This window comes from Cyphomyrmex costatus, unplaced genomic scaffold (genome assembly GCF_001594065.2).
Source record: "Cyphomyrmex costatus isolate MS0001 unplaced genomic scaffold, Ccosl1.0 scaffold149, whole genome shotgun sequence".
NCBI classification, from domain to species: domain Eukaryota; kingdom Metazoa; phylum Arthropoda; class Insecta; order Hymenoptera; family Formicidae; genus Cyphomyrmex; species Cyphomyrmex costatus.
The window spans coordinates 393,070-409,710 of NW_017275488.1; the positions used below are offsets into that span (position 1 = coordinate 393,070).

Sequence of the window (16,641 nt, forward strand, 5' to 3'; positions counted from 1 at the left end):
ATATATATATATATATATATATATATATATATATACACATGTATTTTTTTATCTAGTAATTAATTAAATATGAATCTCAATAAATTAACATCATAATAACAAACCTATCTCCAAATACTTGGTAAGTCATCTCCGGTTTAAAGATAGTCTCTTCAGAGTGCAAGTCGTCGAGGTTGCGAATTAATCTGAGCTCTAGGGCTTCATTACTGTCTGCGACAAGCTTCTTTAAACGTGCTGTCGTCGAATCTTCCATTTTTATAAAAAAAATATCAACGGCTGAAGAGCAGAACTGAGGGGAACAATATGTGGTTGTTAGAACTCCAGTTCCTCTTGACGACTTCAAGGATTTAACCTTGGAAATAAACATATAGGTTAGAACATTGTAGACAACGTCGAGTTGTTGGCGCAAAATGACGAATACCTGGTATTGATGCACACAGTGATACACAGTTGGATGTGGTTGGATTAATCGATTGATATCTTTTATGTCAAACCTTGTCGCCGAAACAATTTGGCGCCAAAAACACGGCGGTCCGAGCGGTCTCTATAGAAAGGTGATTTCTGAATGGAGATTGGAGCCGTTCGCAGTCGCTTCCTGTTGCTTCCTCAATCATCGACAAAGTAATATGAAGATTGCCAGTCTTATTGGGCGCATTCAGCAGAAAAGAGCGCTACGAGAGCGCTCGCTGTTATTGGTGTATTCTTCTAGATCATCCAATCAGAATTTTAAATCTGGAAGAATATACCAATAACAGCGAGCGCTCTCGTAGCGCTCTTTTCTGCTGAATGCGCCCATTGTATGCATCGATGATGCTACTAAAAACTTTTATCTTGTAATTACCTCATAATATACAATATTAATTTTATGATTTATTATTAATGTTTTATAAACACCTATTATATATAATTTGTTTGATATCCGCTATTAACCTAATTTTTATTTAAAATCATATTTACTGTTATTATCCATGCATGATAATTGTAAAGAAAATACAATTTCGTGGTAAATATACATAGATATAATTACTACATATCTTTATAAATATACTATATAAATATATAGTCTATAAATATACTATTTATAGATATTTATAAAAATCTAATATAATAAAAAATAAACCTTTCATAAATTTAATATATTTTATTATAAATATTTTTGTAATTTTTACGTCACCAGTCGATAACGTCACTACTCTTCAATTATTCCCGAACCATTTGATAGTCACAAAAGTTTACCTGATAAAGTCGGCTCTCTCTAGTATCAAGAGATGTGGTAATGTTTTAGCGCTAATTTTAATAATTTTAATACACATATATGTGTGTACTTTATTAACTATAGGATTTTATTTCGTATTTTTCGATAGAAATAACATAGACCATGGTGTAAGTAGAAAGGTGAACCATTGCGCATAATGGCGGAGATTTGAGATCTTGACCAATCAGGGTTTGAGCTTTTTTGCAGCGCGCGTGTAAAGCGTTTTTGAAGCGCTGTTCAGATTTTTATTCTGCGCCATATTGAAGATTTTGCATAAAAGCTCAAAGTGTGATTGGTTGCGACTGCCTCCACTACTTCTAATTTACTGCGCATCCATCGGAATGGTTCACCTTTCTACTTACACCATGACATAGACATAAGAAACCATAGACCGAGCGTAAAGCGGGGAGCACAGACTTTTGCATAACGCATAAAGCATGTGCATAAGGAATTTCATTGGCCCATTTCCTTATGCATGAGTCAACGAACCAATCAAAATCTTTATGTATATGGTTTATGCGTTATGCAAAAGTCTGTGCTCCCCGCTTTAAGCACAGACTGTTGCATAACGCATAAACCATATACATAAAGAATTTGATTGGTTCGTTGACTCATGCATAAGGAAATGGGTCAATAAAATTCCTTATGCACATGCTTTATGCGTTATGCAAAAGTGTGTGTATCTCGCCTTCCTGGGTTGCGTTCCGAAATTCGACTCTGTCAACTCCGAGTATCTTTTATCTTTGTTCAACATTCGGCGAACAACAAAGATGAAAGATACTCAGAGTTGACAGAGTCGAGTTTTGGAAAGCACCTCTGCGGGGTAATGATAAACGGGGTAAGGGGAAACAGCGGACGAATTCGGCTATTTCCGTAGGTCGGCTCGAGTATGTTCGAGGTTACAGAAAAGAGTGTATTAATCTCAGCGATTTTCAATCCAACATCTATTATTATAAAATGCATTCTTTTATATATAGAAATAAATACAAGATTCATTCTTTATTACTTTAAGTTCAACAGGTTCAAGAATAATTTCAGTTTAAAGATTAGTGTTACGTCCAAGCTCCGATTCCGGGAGGAGCTGCGGAAGGGCGCAACGAACTCTGCCCGAGATTCGGTCACGCTCGATCCCCAAATTTCGGAAGGGGCAGCGGAGGAGCGTCACCGAGTTCGGGCTCTCGCAGGTATGTACAGTGGAGTATTCTGCGAGTCGATCGTACCTTTAAATGCTCCGGAAAATGGGTCAGTGTCTCGAAAGAGACACTATGACGCCTTTTTCCGTGAGCGGTCATGATCGTTGGTCCTTTAATTTAGGTCAGGGAACTTAATCCCTATGACCTGGGAGTGGACCTGTGCGATCTAACGGGAATTGATGAAGGAATACGAGAAAGGGTTTAAGAAATTAAGCGGGTTTTACATTTTAAAATTACATTTCTTATAGATTTATTTAATACTATGATAATATAATAAAAAAACATTATAAACAAGAAAATACGAATACAAAAATAAGAATGAATAAGGTGTGTGTGTGTGTGTGTGTGTGTAATAAAAATTACGAAAATATAAATACAAACATACGAATTGATTATATCTAACTTAAGGTATTAATAACAAATATCGTGTGAGTGTGGGACGGGAGAAGAGAGAGAGAGAGAGAGGAAGAGGAGTTAGGAGAAGTTCCCTTGGCAGGAACAGGGGACGGCGGGTCGGATGGCGTCCAGGCGAACGAAAAAGGGGATGGAGATTCCGGGGAGGTACATGACGATTTCGTAGTCTGGGGAAAGGGTGGTAGTAACAGGGGGAGGAAGAGTCTGCTCAGGGAAGGAGGTGGTGATGGGAGGAAGGAAAGTCTGCTCGGAAAAGGAGGTGGTAACGGGGGAAGGTGAGTGTAGTTCTGTGAACGGAGGGGAAGTGGGAATCTCGTGCATGGAAAGGTGAGGGAATCTCTCGTGCATTGGGAGAGGAGAAATCGAGGGGGAATCAATTAGAAGCGGGAATTTGGAGAGATCTAAGGAGAATTCTGAGGAATCGACAGGGGAGTAAGAGGGTTCGGGATATTGTATGTGTGTGGTGGTGTGTGTTTGTGTCGTAGAGAGAGACGGCGGGGAAACTATTAGGGGCTGCGCAGAATAAAAGGAACAGGGAACAGAGAACAGAGAATAAGAATTTCAACCTATCAGAAATCATGTACTATGGAATACACACTGTTTATTCCACAGTACATGATTTCTGATAGGTTGAAATTCTTATTCTCTGTTCTCTGTTTCCTGTTCCTTTTATTCTGCGTAGCCCCTTACGGAGGGGCGCGGTGTAATATTAACAGGGAGAGACGGCGGCGTAGTATTTGCGGGGAGCGGCGGTGTAGTATTTTCGGGCATCAGAAGTTGCCTAGGTCGCGGATTCCGACGGGGGTTCTTAATATAAGGGCCTCTGGGGCGAGGCTCCCTAGTCGCATCCCGAGTGCGCACTAAAATTGAAGCGGTTAGTAACTGTGGAAGAAAGATAAAAATTGGAGTTGCGTGTACTTTATTTTCATACGCATACTCCTATTAAGGAAGGGGAAGGGGTAAGGAAGGGAACGGCAATGGCTTACTTGTATGATAACAGAAGAAAAGGCGGCGATCAGTCCCCCTAAGGTGGTCTATTATGACGGAGCTTCTAATCAAACCTCTTGGAGCCAGGCTTTAAGCTCTCGGTGGGTCTGAGACGGACGGTCGGTCGTGGGTGCTCCTGGTGGACGTCGACGACCTCGGAGGCGCACAGCGGTGGACGGGCCGTGAGTGGGCCTTGGTGCACTGCCTCTAACCGACCATCAGATCTTGGTCAGTTGACTCGGGCGATGCCTCGAACAACTGACTTCCGATCAAAGAGGTGACTTGAGCTAACAAGAGGGAGACCGGCCAGTCAACTCGGGCTTATCGCCTCGGAAAACTGACACGGTGGACTGATGATTAGAACTGTCTCTGTGCGTTTCCAAGGGCCTCTATTTATACCCCAAAAGGGCGGGCTTTTCCTTTGTCTGAAATTGTTGCAACGCTAGCAACTTGTGACATGATTTACGATTTTTCTTAACTTCTATCATTGCTGATATCTAGCGTTTTTTTTTTTGGATAGTTTCAGTAATAAAGATTTTACGATTTTTCTTGGGTCTTATCATAGTTGGTCTCGCGTCTCCCCGGAAGAGATTTGACAATAAGGAGATTTATGATTTGGCGCAATGGACATGGCGCCTGCTATTTCTTGGACGAATTTTATTATATCGTGGGTCGCCCTCAGATAGTACTTTTGAGTGTTCGTTATCGTGTGATTGCTTAGAAATGTACAGTTCCGCAATTGTAATCTCTGCCAGCCTTTTGTATGTATGCTATTTTCCTCTTTTGATTTTTCTTTTGAGTGACATTTACGAGTTTCCCAGCGCGTGGAGTGCACTTAGGCCCTATTATCAGATATCTGCGCTCGGGCCTGTCTCGTAAATCTCACTCTGGATATGACGCTGACCAACACCCTTTGAAAGAAAAGAATCGTGGAGTCTACAGGACGTAACATTAGATTTGAAACTTAATTTATTTAATTAATTAAATAAATATTACTTAATATTACTTAATTTATTTGTTTTGTAAATAAATGTAAATATAATGCAAATGTGATGATATGTGATAAATGAGAATAAAAAAAATCTGTATTATTTTTGTAGAAACACGTTTTAATGAACAAATATTAAATCTCTTTTCCGTACAATTGATAAAGAATAAACAAACAAGAAAAAGGAAGCCAAAATAACATATTAAAATCTAAAGATGTTAAATTAAAATTCACGTATTTAAAATTCTGTAATTCTTATGTATTATTACGTGATTTAACAAATATTGAATCTTTTTATGACCGTACAATTGATAAACAATAAGCAAACAAGAAGAAGGAAGCCAATAATGGTCAAAGCTGGATCACAAATGCTTATTATAATTATGTGTTTTTTTTTATTTTATATTTTTTATATTTTATGTTTTATTTTATTTCTGACAGACGCTTCTAACCTTTTGTACTTTCAAATACTGACACATGCGATAATTCAAATAATGATACATGCCGAATGTTTCCGAATCTAACCGAAGTTTACCCGACTTCATCCGATATTTCCCCTGTCGGTTATCACATCCCCCCTTGTCTATAGTAGTAGCTTACGCTCGGTCTATGGTTTCTTATGTCTATGAGAAATAATAAGGCGCTTATTATTCTCTGTATAACATTTAAATTTAAAATTTTCAACACTTAATTCTTAAAAAATCCAATAATTATAATTAAAGATGTAAAAATTAGTAAGGAAGTCTGGAGCATATAATGAAATGTGGGATATAATGGGGTATAGTTAATACCTTTTTAAATGCTATCATGTAATGAAATGTTATGCAATATTTACTGTTAAATATATCTTATCGTATATACTGTTATCAGTCACATTATTTTTAGTTACCAGAAATTATTTAATGTGTTCGCTGTGCTGTCCGCGATTGAGTTATAGTTTCTTTAATATATTTATGGATAAGGTAAGCAATAATAAAATTCTGTTTTTTACTACCACATTTATGTCATTATATACATATATAATAACTTTTTCTTGTTACTTTAATAGAGTATTTATGCAAATGTTGATTGTCTGTGATATATTTTATATTATCTGAAGTATAAATTAATTTGTGCACTTTTAGACATAAGTCCGGGTTTATAATAGGTGTCTAATGCCTATTTCTACCAATGCAGATTAACTTTAATCTCGGTTCAATTTGTTCTTCATCTTTTTCTAGTTCTAAAAGTTAGAAAAAGTTGAACAATAAGTTAAACTGAGATTAAAGTTAATCTGCATTGGTGGAAATGGGCATAAGCCTAAAAATCACACTACAGACTCGCCGATTCTGACTCCCGACTCTCGACTCAGGGTCGATCGAATAGAGTGATTTCTATTCTCGAGTCGGCAGTCAGAGCTGTCAGAGTCGGCTGCTGCATTGCTGTGTTTGATTGAATTAAGCTCTCAACACAATAGACAATATAAGAACAGGGAACAGAGAGCAAGAGCTGTCCAATCAGAGCTCAAAATTCTGCATCCAAGCTGTCTTCGTCTTCGAAAGTGCTAGTATTCTTCATCAAATTCGAATCGTCAAATTTCCTGTTTTGACAGTATTCGTGATTAAATATTATGTTTCCTTTAAACTAAACTTTTGCCAAAACTATATTCGCGAATGAAAATGTATAAATCTCAAAACAGTAGATAAACAATAGGCAACAAGCAATGAAAATCCAACATGTCGAAAATTCTGTTCTTATTGTCTAATCCACGTGTGTATCTCCATGCACGTTTGTAATGATAAGCTTGTATTAATCATCGTAGCCCGATCATCCTAGACAAAATTTGACCATCATTCAAAGTTAATTTAAGTACAAAATTTTTTGACATAGTTAGGTTCCAAAGATGAAATAGAATATAAAACCACAGTTTTAGACCAAAATTTGATATGGCATCTATCCGGAATTTTGGATTTTGCGTTTTTTCCATTTTGCAGGCGTATTTTGCATTTCTCGCTGAAAATGGTAATGAAAAACTTGTTTCTACAAAAGTTGTAGGGAATTTAGTCCTCTACAACTTTGCCATTTGAATATGTCACTTATTTTTAATAAAAATGGTCCAAAAATTGAAAAAACTGGGTCAATGTCCTAATTTTTGACACTTTTTGCTCATTATTAGCAATAAATAATCATTTTACAACAAAATTGTTCAAATAAAAAAGATAGAGAATTTAATTCTCTACAAATTTGGTTATTACCATTTTCAGCGAGAAATGCAAAATACGCCTGCAAAATGGAAAAAACGCAAAATCCAAAATTCCGGATAGACGCCATATCAAATTTTGGTCTAAAACTGTGGTTTTATATTCTATTCCATCTTTGGAACCTAACTGCGTCAAAAAATTCTGTACTTAAATTAACTTTGTCGAAACTCCTACATTGATCGGGCTAATCGACATATAGTTGGACGGTGCATGCGGCGAAATCTCTTTGATCTTTCGTGTTGACGGATCTAGAAAGAGTAAGATAAATGTTTGGGCACGGAACTCTCTTTCTACTTTTGTCTTATTGATCGAATTGTGTTGCAGGAGAGGGAGGACAGTAACATTTTCTTTAAAGTCAGAAGCCATTACAGAGGTATTACTACGCAGCAATACTACTGCGGTGCAGATTAAAATCGGAAAATTATATATACATTATATTAGATACAAAATAATATCGAGTAATATGGTTTCTACATGTATTTTATGTAAGAGCCCCAACCACAGCCCAACACACACTTTTGCATAACGCATAAAGCATGTGCATAAGGAATTTCATTGGCCCATTTTCTTATGCATGAGTCAATGGACCAATCAAATTCTTTATGTATATGGTTTATGCGTTATGCAAAAGTCTGTGTTTCTCGCCTAACACTTTGAGCACAGATAATGCCTCAGGGCCCTTGATTACATGATTCACTACTACCCAAACATCGTTCTATCTCTTTCTAGGTCTGTCAACATGATTTCGATGCTATACTCCCGTCCAGTCTATATGTCGATGGTATTAATATGGGTTAGGGTTGGATTATACTGGTCGTAATCTGTTAACTTATGCCGTAATCTGTAAAAATTGACCAATTATAATCGATTATTCCCCTCTCATTCGACTGTGATTGGTCAATTTTTACAGATTACGGCATAAGTTAACAGATTACGGCCAGTATAAATCAACCTTAAGACCGTAAAACGTAATCAGTAAACGAATTGGCCAATCACAGTAGAGGCCGTAAGGCCGGTAGCGAATCCAATATTACGATTTCCTTACTGATTTCGTCTTACTTTACTAGAGAATAAGAATTTTAACCTATCAGAAATAATATACTGTGGAATAAACAGTGTGTATTCCATAGTACATGATTTCTGATAGGTTAAAATTCTTATTCTTTGTTTTCTGTTCCTTGTTCCTTTTATTCTGCGTAGCCACTTATTATAGTCAGAGTCAGTATATAGTCAGCTGGAGTCGAGAGCCTGTAGACGGCTTTATTAAGGAATCTTAAAGATGATTAGTTACATTGGAAATAGCACTTACACACAGATGACTACGTGTCATTGACACATCAGTACATCAATATCTCGTTCACTCCACACATGTACATAAATTTTCATATCGTAATTACGTTTTGATTAGACATCTAAATCCAATTTTAAGAACTCCACGCTGTTTCTTCATGCAAACTACTTATCTATGGACTATTATATTTCGTAAGTACAAATAGCTTTTATATGAAGTAAATGTTGTCACAATATTTACTTCATATAGAAATTATACGATACCATATAAAATGATATCGTAAACTTATAAATTATTTTAGCCTCTTAAGCGTTTAGTTAGTTATCATTACAGTCATAAAAAATTGCAACATTAGTTGCTTTCCATTTACTCCGATTTTCAGATAATTCTTACTTGTGGCGTCATAATTACTCAGTTGAATGAGCGTTCCTTTTGCATTCTGAGAAATGAGATTCAACTGAGTTTTTACCTGCAAACAGCACAAGATCGAGACCGTGTGCTTTATTAAGTCTCGTAGATTCACTTTAAAAGTGAGTATAAACTTGTGTTGTTATTTTTTAATTTTACCAAAGTAAGCAAGTAGTGACGTCATTAAAATCTGAGTATTTCATACTCAGCTCACTTCAGACTCAGTTTCCCTTGTTGTAAATGGAAAGCAACTATTGTTACCACATTGTTATAAAAAGAGAGAGAGTAACTGTAAAAGTAACTCTTCCATTCCCTGTTTATTATTATATCCCAGACCAGATAGCAATGTATGGTATCTGTCTTGTTGCCGACATATATTAGGCGAATTTTGGCGTGCCTCTGGTATAGCAACCAAAAGTAACCGCGACTAAGGCTATCTTCGTTTTCAGGTATCAGAAGACAAAGATAGCCTCAACCACGATTGCTTTTGATTGCTATACCATTACCAGAGGCACGCCAAAATTCGCCTATTGTTACCAGAATTGTAATGTGGCGATCCGCCACCAGAGGTCCAAGAAGACTCGCGCCAATTCTTACACGTATTCGAGACACGCGAAATCTTTTCATATGGAACCTCGGGCTGCGGTCCACGGTGCGGTCCCATGAGATGCGGAACTACAGAAATGCAGAACTGCGGAACTTTCATAATTAGTCGTGGCATCATTCCGCCGATTCCATTCCGCTAAAGTGTGTTTTTCTATGTCCCATGAAGAGAAATTTGCAGAATGCGCAATTAGCATTGACCAATCGCAAGTTTTGATTACTCTTATTAAATTTACTAGAATAGCGTTTGTCATAGCGTTTGGTTCGCATTGATTGCTTATCCGTAAATTTCGCTCAATGGGACATAGGAAAATAAACTCTTGCGGATCAGAAATTACACATACATGATATTTACAGCTCTGTTTTTGATGGCCCTTTTAATTAAATCAGGTAGAATTAATTAAAAGAGTGTACTGTCGCTGCTTTTATTTTATTATACAATAGCACGTTTGTTTTTCTGCCATTACAGCAATGTATTCGGACAAATTGTTTATTGTTATTTGCGGATAAAAAATTAAACAATATTACTGATGAAAAAATTAAAATAGAATAAGGGTGTATTTGATCAGCCGAAACTACGTTGGAAAATTGCAAAATTATGTTTTATCCTTCGTTCAACGAGAGAATGACCTCGTTCTGCGTATGGTATAGACTATAGGTGATATAACAAAAGTGTGAAGTGAGGCCTATATTATTAGCCAACCAAAGAAGAAGATGTGAGGCCTATATCCGTACCTAAAAAATTTAAACTTTTTTATCTAATAATAATATATTACCATGAAAAGTAACTGATATATTATTAATTAAAGGTGCCAGTTCAAAGTGAACATATATAAAGTGTATGCAACTTTCGGCTGATTTTTAAATCTCCTCCGCCTTCCGCTGTCCCCCTCACCTCACCACCCCGCGCGTAGTCCAAATGCCGTACGACGGTCGAGAACGGCTTGACCGATTTTAAATTTTTTTAGCTCAAAAATTACTCGTGGCAATACCACTTTTCAGGATATATATTACGTGCGATTCAAAATTTTTTATATTTTAGTAGTTATGAACCCCCCAAAAATAGACTTTGGTGGCTCGGGATAAGAGACTTGTAGTGTCTTTTATTAATCTTTTAATTTAAATTAAGTAGTAATTTTTTTTGAACATGGCAGGAGCCATTACAATAATGTCTCCTAATACCATTACCGTATACGTAATGGTATTAGGACATTTTGATATCAAATTCTTCTTTCATTTTATTGTGTAAAATTTGTGAATTGGCAGGATAACTAACTGTTTAATGATATTATTTTCAGAATAACTATAACGAAATACGAATAAATAAATAAAGAGTAATTTAATTCTGTGATAATATCTCATGGTATAATACAACGCTAGCAAGGTATAATACAACGCTGCGAAAAACGGGTGGAGACCTGCGCTAAATAGACGAGTTTTCAGCCGATCCGAGGTCATTCTCTCGTTGAACGGAGTATATATACTATTATTATATGTTCTATATGCTAAAAAGAGAGAAAATAAAAAGATACAACGAAGGTTTTGACCCATATGTATTTTAGAAAGGAGATTATTGCAAGGAACAAGTGCAAATCTTGCAAACGAGATATGTTGAAAATAAAGAAAAATATATTGATTATTTTAGAAATTTATAGACTGCCACCTCTATTATTTAATGAATTATTAAGATTAGTTGGACCTGTTTAAAACTACAATTAAATTGAATAAACTATAATAAAAAACTAAGTTAAATTCTAAATTACATAATAATTATAAATTATTAATAATTAATATAACAATAACTTACAATTTTCTGAACCTTTAGCATGTGATTGACCATACATGTACGTATACGTATATACAGGTTGTTTGATAATTAGTGAAACATATTCCGTACAGGGGGTAGAATGGACTAAACTGAGAAAAAAAGTCCTTTTACAACTGTCACAGTAGTTAACGAGATATTAATTTATAAAAATATTTAAATTCGCCCGGCCCACACCCTGTATATACGCATCGGCGGAATCAGCAAAAGAAATAAACTTGTGCAACAGAAAACGGCTGAATCGGCGGAATAAAGCCACGACCAATTACGAATATTCCGGATTCCGTAGTTCCGCACCCTTGCATGAAGTGTATGCATCATTTTATCCTTCTTTATAAATCGATGAACAATAGAGACAAATGATACATCATGCGCTTCATGTGTGCCACTCTCTGTGTGTGAACGCACCCTAAGATGCACCGTTACCAGGGAAATGTAAACAATTCTGTATGAATTATGAATCCATTTGTCTTTTTCAATTGCACTCCATACATATGATTTGCGCTTGAAATGGAGTATGTTTATATTCGAATAATAACGAAAACAAGGAGAAAAATTGTGAAGAAATTGTGGAAAATACAGTTAAGAAAAAAAATCGTTCCTTTTAGGTACAGGAGAAAAGTTATTGTTGACTTTTCGTAAAAAGTAGCTCTTGAGCGAGATGGCTGTGTCTCTGCAAACTCGTGTTTTCTACGGTCTGAGGACAGACATTGCCAATAACGCACACTATATCACAGATGCAGAAGTTTTATATCCAGTCGGCAATGCACTGGCCATTCACAATATTCTTCAGCATCAGCAAAAGCTGATTCGATTACCTGAAAAGTATTACGCAAACGTCATTTGTGTATCGCCTAACAAGTGAGTGAAGTATATGACAAGTATATTTGTTCATAAAAAATTAATATAATAAGGAGAAATTCACTCAACCATATAAAACTAAATTAATTGAAGCGAACTTTCATGTTTTTTTTATTTTAATAGAGACCCTGATAGAGAGCACAATTTATTGGTACATTATTGACCTCATGTTAGTTTAACATTGGTACAATATATCCCCAAGTTTAACCAACACATTTGTTCCTTGTAACTTCTTGCAAAGTTCATCCTTTTCTTTCTAATATAAATAAAAATAAAGATGAAATGTGCAAGAAATTCAGCTAAAAAGAACAGTCTAATGTATCATCAATAAATTGCTGTTAGAAAAAAAAACAATTTACAAAGATAAAAAAATAGAAAGATAATTTCTCAAAGTAGATGTTTGTGAATACATTTTAAACCTTCTCTGTTTTTTTGTACACAGATTGTAATGAAATAATCTGTAATTTCAGGAAATTTGTTGCTTTATCCGATGTAGGGGACAAACCTACCATATCCGTTTATGATCTCAACTCTCTGAAGCGTAGGAAGCTGCTTGGGATACCTTTCGACGCTCCAGGAGTAACCAGGTTTACGTGTCTGGGTTTTACTTTCGACAGTAAGAATCTGGTAGCAATCACCGGCGAACCTGATCAAACGATGCTCTTTTACAACTGGGAAAAGGGCAAAATCGAATCGACGTTCAAGCTGGCCAATCCACAAAATCTATTGGCGATCGCTGAGATGTTGGCATGCAATCCCACAGATGCGACAGTAGTGGCGGTCGGAGGTGCTTATACCTTTAAGTTCCTGACCATTTCTGAGACAGTGTGGCGCCCATATGGTTTTGCAAAAGCTGAGAACCTTCTTGTCAGTTCGATGGCCTGGTTGGACGGCGATAGACTCATGGTTGGCACCAACGACGGCCGCATGCTCTATCTGGAGAACGGCGATCTTAAGAACGTATACAAAATGACCGATACAGTGACAATGAATCTCAAGATTCGCGAGGAATACGTTATGCCTATTGCCGCCAGCTCACAGATAACACTAGAAGCAAGCAAGGAAGTTACCTGGCAACAAAACGTAGCCTGCTTGATCGCATTTCCACGTGGATTTGCTTATGCGCATGGTGAAGGGACCGTGGTATTCTTCGAGAAAGAAGGGAAACATAAGTACACGATGAGGAATGTCTATGTGATTCCACAGCGAATGGTAAAAGACGACGACCCGGATCTTTACAAGATCAACGCGATCAATGTGAATCTTAGCTTTGACCGATTAATCGTCACCACCAGCTGGTCCCAACTGTATTACGCGACACTGTGGGGTCCAGATCTGCAGATGGACCCAGAACCACAGACAATGAAGATTATGGGCCAACCATTACATCATGGTTCTATCAGTGGCCTCTCCATGTGCGCGTGGAAGCCGGTCTTCATGACATGCGGCAAATTCGATCATAGCGTTCGACTGTGGGATTTTGAGACTGAAAGCCTTATTATGCTAAAGCAGTATGATGAAGATATATCCAGCGTAGCATTGCATCCAATGGGACTATTCTGCCTGATCGGCTTCACCGACAAACTACGCTTCATGAGCATCCTGATCGATGATCTGGTACCAATGCATGAGATCGCCATCAGAAATTGCAAGACGGTTCGCTTTAGTTGCAATGGTCATCTATTCGCCGCGGTCAACGACAACGTCGTGCAAGTGTACACCACTATTAGTTTCCACAATCCTTTCATTCTCAAGGGACACACAGGCAAGGTGAAGGCGCTTCTCTGGTCACAAACGGACTTAAAAATGTTAAGCATGGGTGCAGAAGGTTCCATATATGAGTGGGACATGACCACTGGCACACGATTCAGCGAGTTCATCTGGAAAAACATCATCTTACGCGACATTGTACTTTCATCGGACGCATCGTTTATTTACTGCATTGCACATGATGATCAGATACGTGAAATCAAAGAGAATGAGGTATATCTTGATATCTCTTATTTTTAAAATTACTATTGTTAATCTTTTATTCAATCAGATAGATCAAAAATAAATTTTATCGACAAAAACATTAAATTTGATGCAAATTCTGTTATATTCAATGATGTCAGCAAATTGATGGCAGATGTACAACAAAATATGCTGATGTAATATACTTAAGAACGAATTATCGGCAAAACCGTACAAGGTTGCTAAATTGATTGCAAGAATCGATCAAAACCTGCTCATTTTTTGTCAACAATTTGATTTTAAATTATGCTAGTAAGCCAAGTTGTCGACAAAACACAAGGTTAATGCGAATACAATCGATGTCACTTTGCTAATATTTTTTCATCAAATTTACATCAATTTATAAGCAAATTGCTAACACTTTACTGACTGGTATATCTTTGTTTATCAGATAATACGAGAGTTTCGATTACCTGGCAAAGAAATGCAACAAATGATTATGGGGAAAGATGACCTAACGTTATTTGTAACTTCTCCTGGTGGTATCATCATTTCATTGAAAAGTCCGCTTCAAACTCCAATAGAATCAATGGACTTTCACATGCATTGCGTCGATATCACACAGGTATCTCTCTTCCTTTTAATACAGTGAAAATAAATTAAGAAATAAATTGTTCTCCTAATTGTTTTATTTCTTTCTTCCTTAGATGGCACTCTCTTACAATGAAAATTGTCTAATCTCGGTTGCTGAGGACGGTAGTTTGTGCATTTGGAAGTTATATTCTCCCGAAGGAAAAATCATGAAAATGAGCAGAGATTTACCATATACGAATGAAGTGTTAATCGGTAAAGGTGACTTAGAGGAAAAGATATACAACATCAAAAATCTTACAGTGAGACTGAGAGAATTAGAAACGGAACACGCATATAGAATGCGACAGATTGATATTCAACACAACGATAAATTGCGTGACGTACACCAAGGCTATTGCGAAGCCATCCAGGAACTTGCAGACAAAATAGAAAAGGATCGGGAGGACCATACAAATGAAATAAACAATATGAACGTGAATATCGTGAAGATGAAAGAGACTCACGAAAAGGCGATGCAAGAAATGGAAAATAATTATGAGGACAAGTTGATTATGGAATACAACAAGTATCAGGCGTTCGAAGAATGTACTAATGCTATGCGAGAGAACTATGAGAAGCAATTGAAAGATCTTGAGAAACGCGACGCGGAACAATTGCAAAAAACCGTGACGAAATACGAAGCTTTGCTTCACGAAAAGAAGATACAACTGGAAGAAATCTTTGATGAGATGACGCACAAGGAGCGCGTTCACGAGCGTCTGATGACACAAATAGAAGACGACGCGGATCATGAGATTCTTGAGATACGTACGAAGTACGAGAATCTCTTGTACGAGGAAAGACAGATTAATTTAAAACTGAAGGGAGAGGCTGGAGTAATGCGAAACAAATTCATGGCCAGTCAGAGAGACGTGGATGATCTAAAGAGGCAAGTGCATCGGGTGCAAGGCGAATATGCGCAGTTTCACAAAAATATACAGGATCTTGAGAAGCAAATAACGGATTTAAAGAAGGAAATCACCGAAAGGGATGCTACTATTCGGAATAAAGAGCAACAGATATATGATATGAAACGAACGAATCAGGAATTAGAAAAATTCAAGTTTGTATTGAATTTTAAGATTGACGAGTTGAATAATCAGATACAACCGAGAGATCAAGAGATACAGGAGCTGAAGGATAGTATTCGGAACATGGAGGAGGAGCATATAAGTCTTCAAAAGACCAATGAAAACTTGGAATTGCAGCTACACGAGAAACAGGAGAAATTACGGATCGCACGTCAAGAAACTGATCACGAAATTCGTAAGAACAAAAGATGTCAGCAATTGTTACGAAAGATTCGCGTAGACATTCTTGACGTCTCGAGACTTGTACAAGAACCGAACGCTCTGAAAACCGCGGTGACTAATTTATATCACAAATATAGCGCGGATGATGAAATCCTACATAGTCGCAAAGTAGATATGGATGCGCAGTGTGAATTCATTAAGCAGAAGAATCAACTGGAAAGGACTATAGTGTCTTTGAAGAAGCAGGTGTTCCAGGACACGTCTACTGGTGACAAAGAATTGAAGATGATAGAGGAAAATAGTATACTTACTGTAGAATTAAACGCACTGAGGGAAGAATTAAAGCAAGCGCGAGAACACTTTTTGCGTATGGAGAGTCTGTTGGGATTAACGCGAAAAGACGTGCGACCTACAGAAGCGAGAAAAATCTTGGAACAAGCGTTTCACGGATACCAGGAGTTGCAGGAGAAATACACGAGGCAATTGCAAGAAAAAAAACAGGTTATTCTAGCACTAAAGGAAGATATTAAGCAATTGTTGAGCAAGATTCCTTGCGAAGAAAAGGAAGAAGAAAAGACATTTTGAATAAGTTTGTGACATTTAATCATTTTCTCAGGAACTTAAATATTGTAAAAGTTTAATGATAAATTAATGTTTTTTATGCTTTAGTATATTTTTTTACACATAGTAAATATTTAAAATATTTACTATGTGTAAAAATATATATATATATACAT

The 16,641-nt window shown here is 36.8% G+C and overlaps 2 protein-coding genes across 2 annotated transcripts in view; one reads left to right on the top strand and one right to left on the bottom strand.

Moving 5' to 3' along the window:
• The window catches only part of Hat1 (histone acetyltransferase 1), a 3,782-nt gene extending 3,229 nt beyond the window's left edge, over window positions 1-553 (bottom strand). The window contains exons 1-2 of the mRNA XM_018551911.1: window positions 422-553; window positions 105-352 (exon numbers count right to left, since the gene is read on the bottom strand). Coding sequence (XP_018407413.1) covers window positions 105-253 — 149 coding nt within the window. The 5' untranslated portion in view covers window positions 254-352; window positions 422-553. The remainder of the gene's footprint in view (window positions 1-104; window positions 353-421) is intronic.
• An 11,157-nt stretch (window positions 554-11,710) lies between these two features.
• tous (testes of unusual size) lies at window positions 11,711-16,489 on the top strand. The gene is made up of 4 exons (XM_018551899.1): window positions 11,711-12,065; window positions 12,536-14,048; window positions 14,470-14,643; window positions 14,726-16,489. Exons 1-4 carry the CDS (start codon window positions 11,866-11,868, stop codon window positions 16,487-16,489), a joined length of 3,651 nt encoding a protein of 1,216 aa, XP_018407401.1. The 5' UTR covers window positions 11,711-11,865.
• Window positions 16,490-16,641: the final 152 nt, after the last annotated feature.

Excerpts from the sequence above, each read along its gene's own strand:
- tous (XM_018551899.1), top strand. The coding sequence starts at position 11,866 with ATGGCTGTGTCTCTGCAAACTCGTGTTTTCTACGGTCTGAGGACAGAC. Across the intron at positions 12,066-12,535 it reads ATTTGTGTATCGCCTAACAA|GAAATTTGTTGCTTTATCCG; the intron begins GTGAGTGAAGTA and ends CTGTAATTTCAG. Across the intron at positions 14,049-14,469 it reads GTGAAATCAAAGAGAATGAG|ATAATACGAGAGTTTCGATT; the intron begins GTATATCTTGAT and ends TTTGTTTATCAG.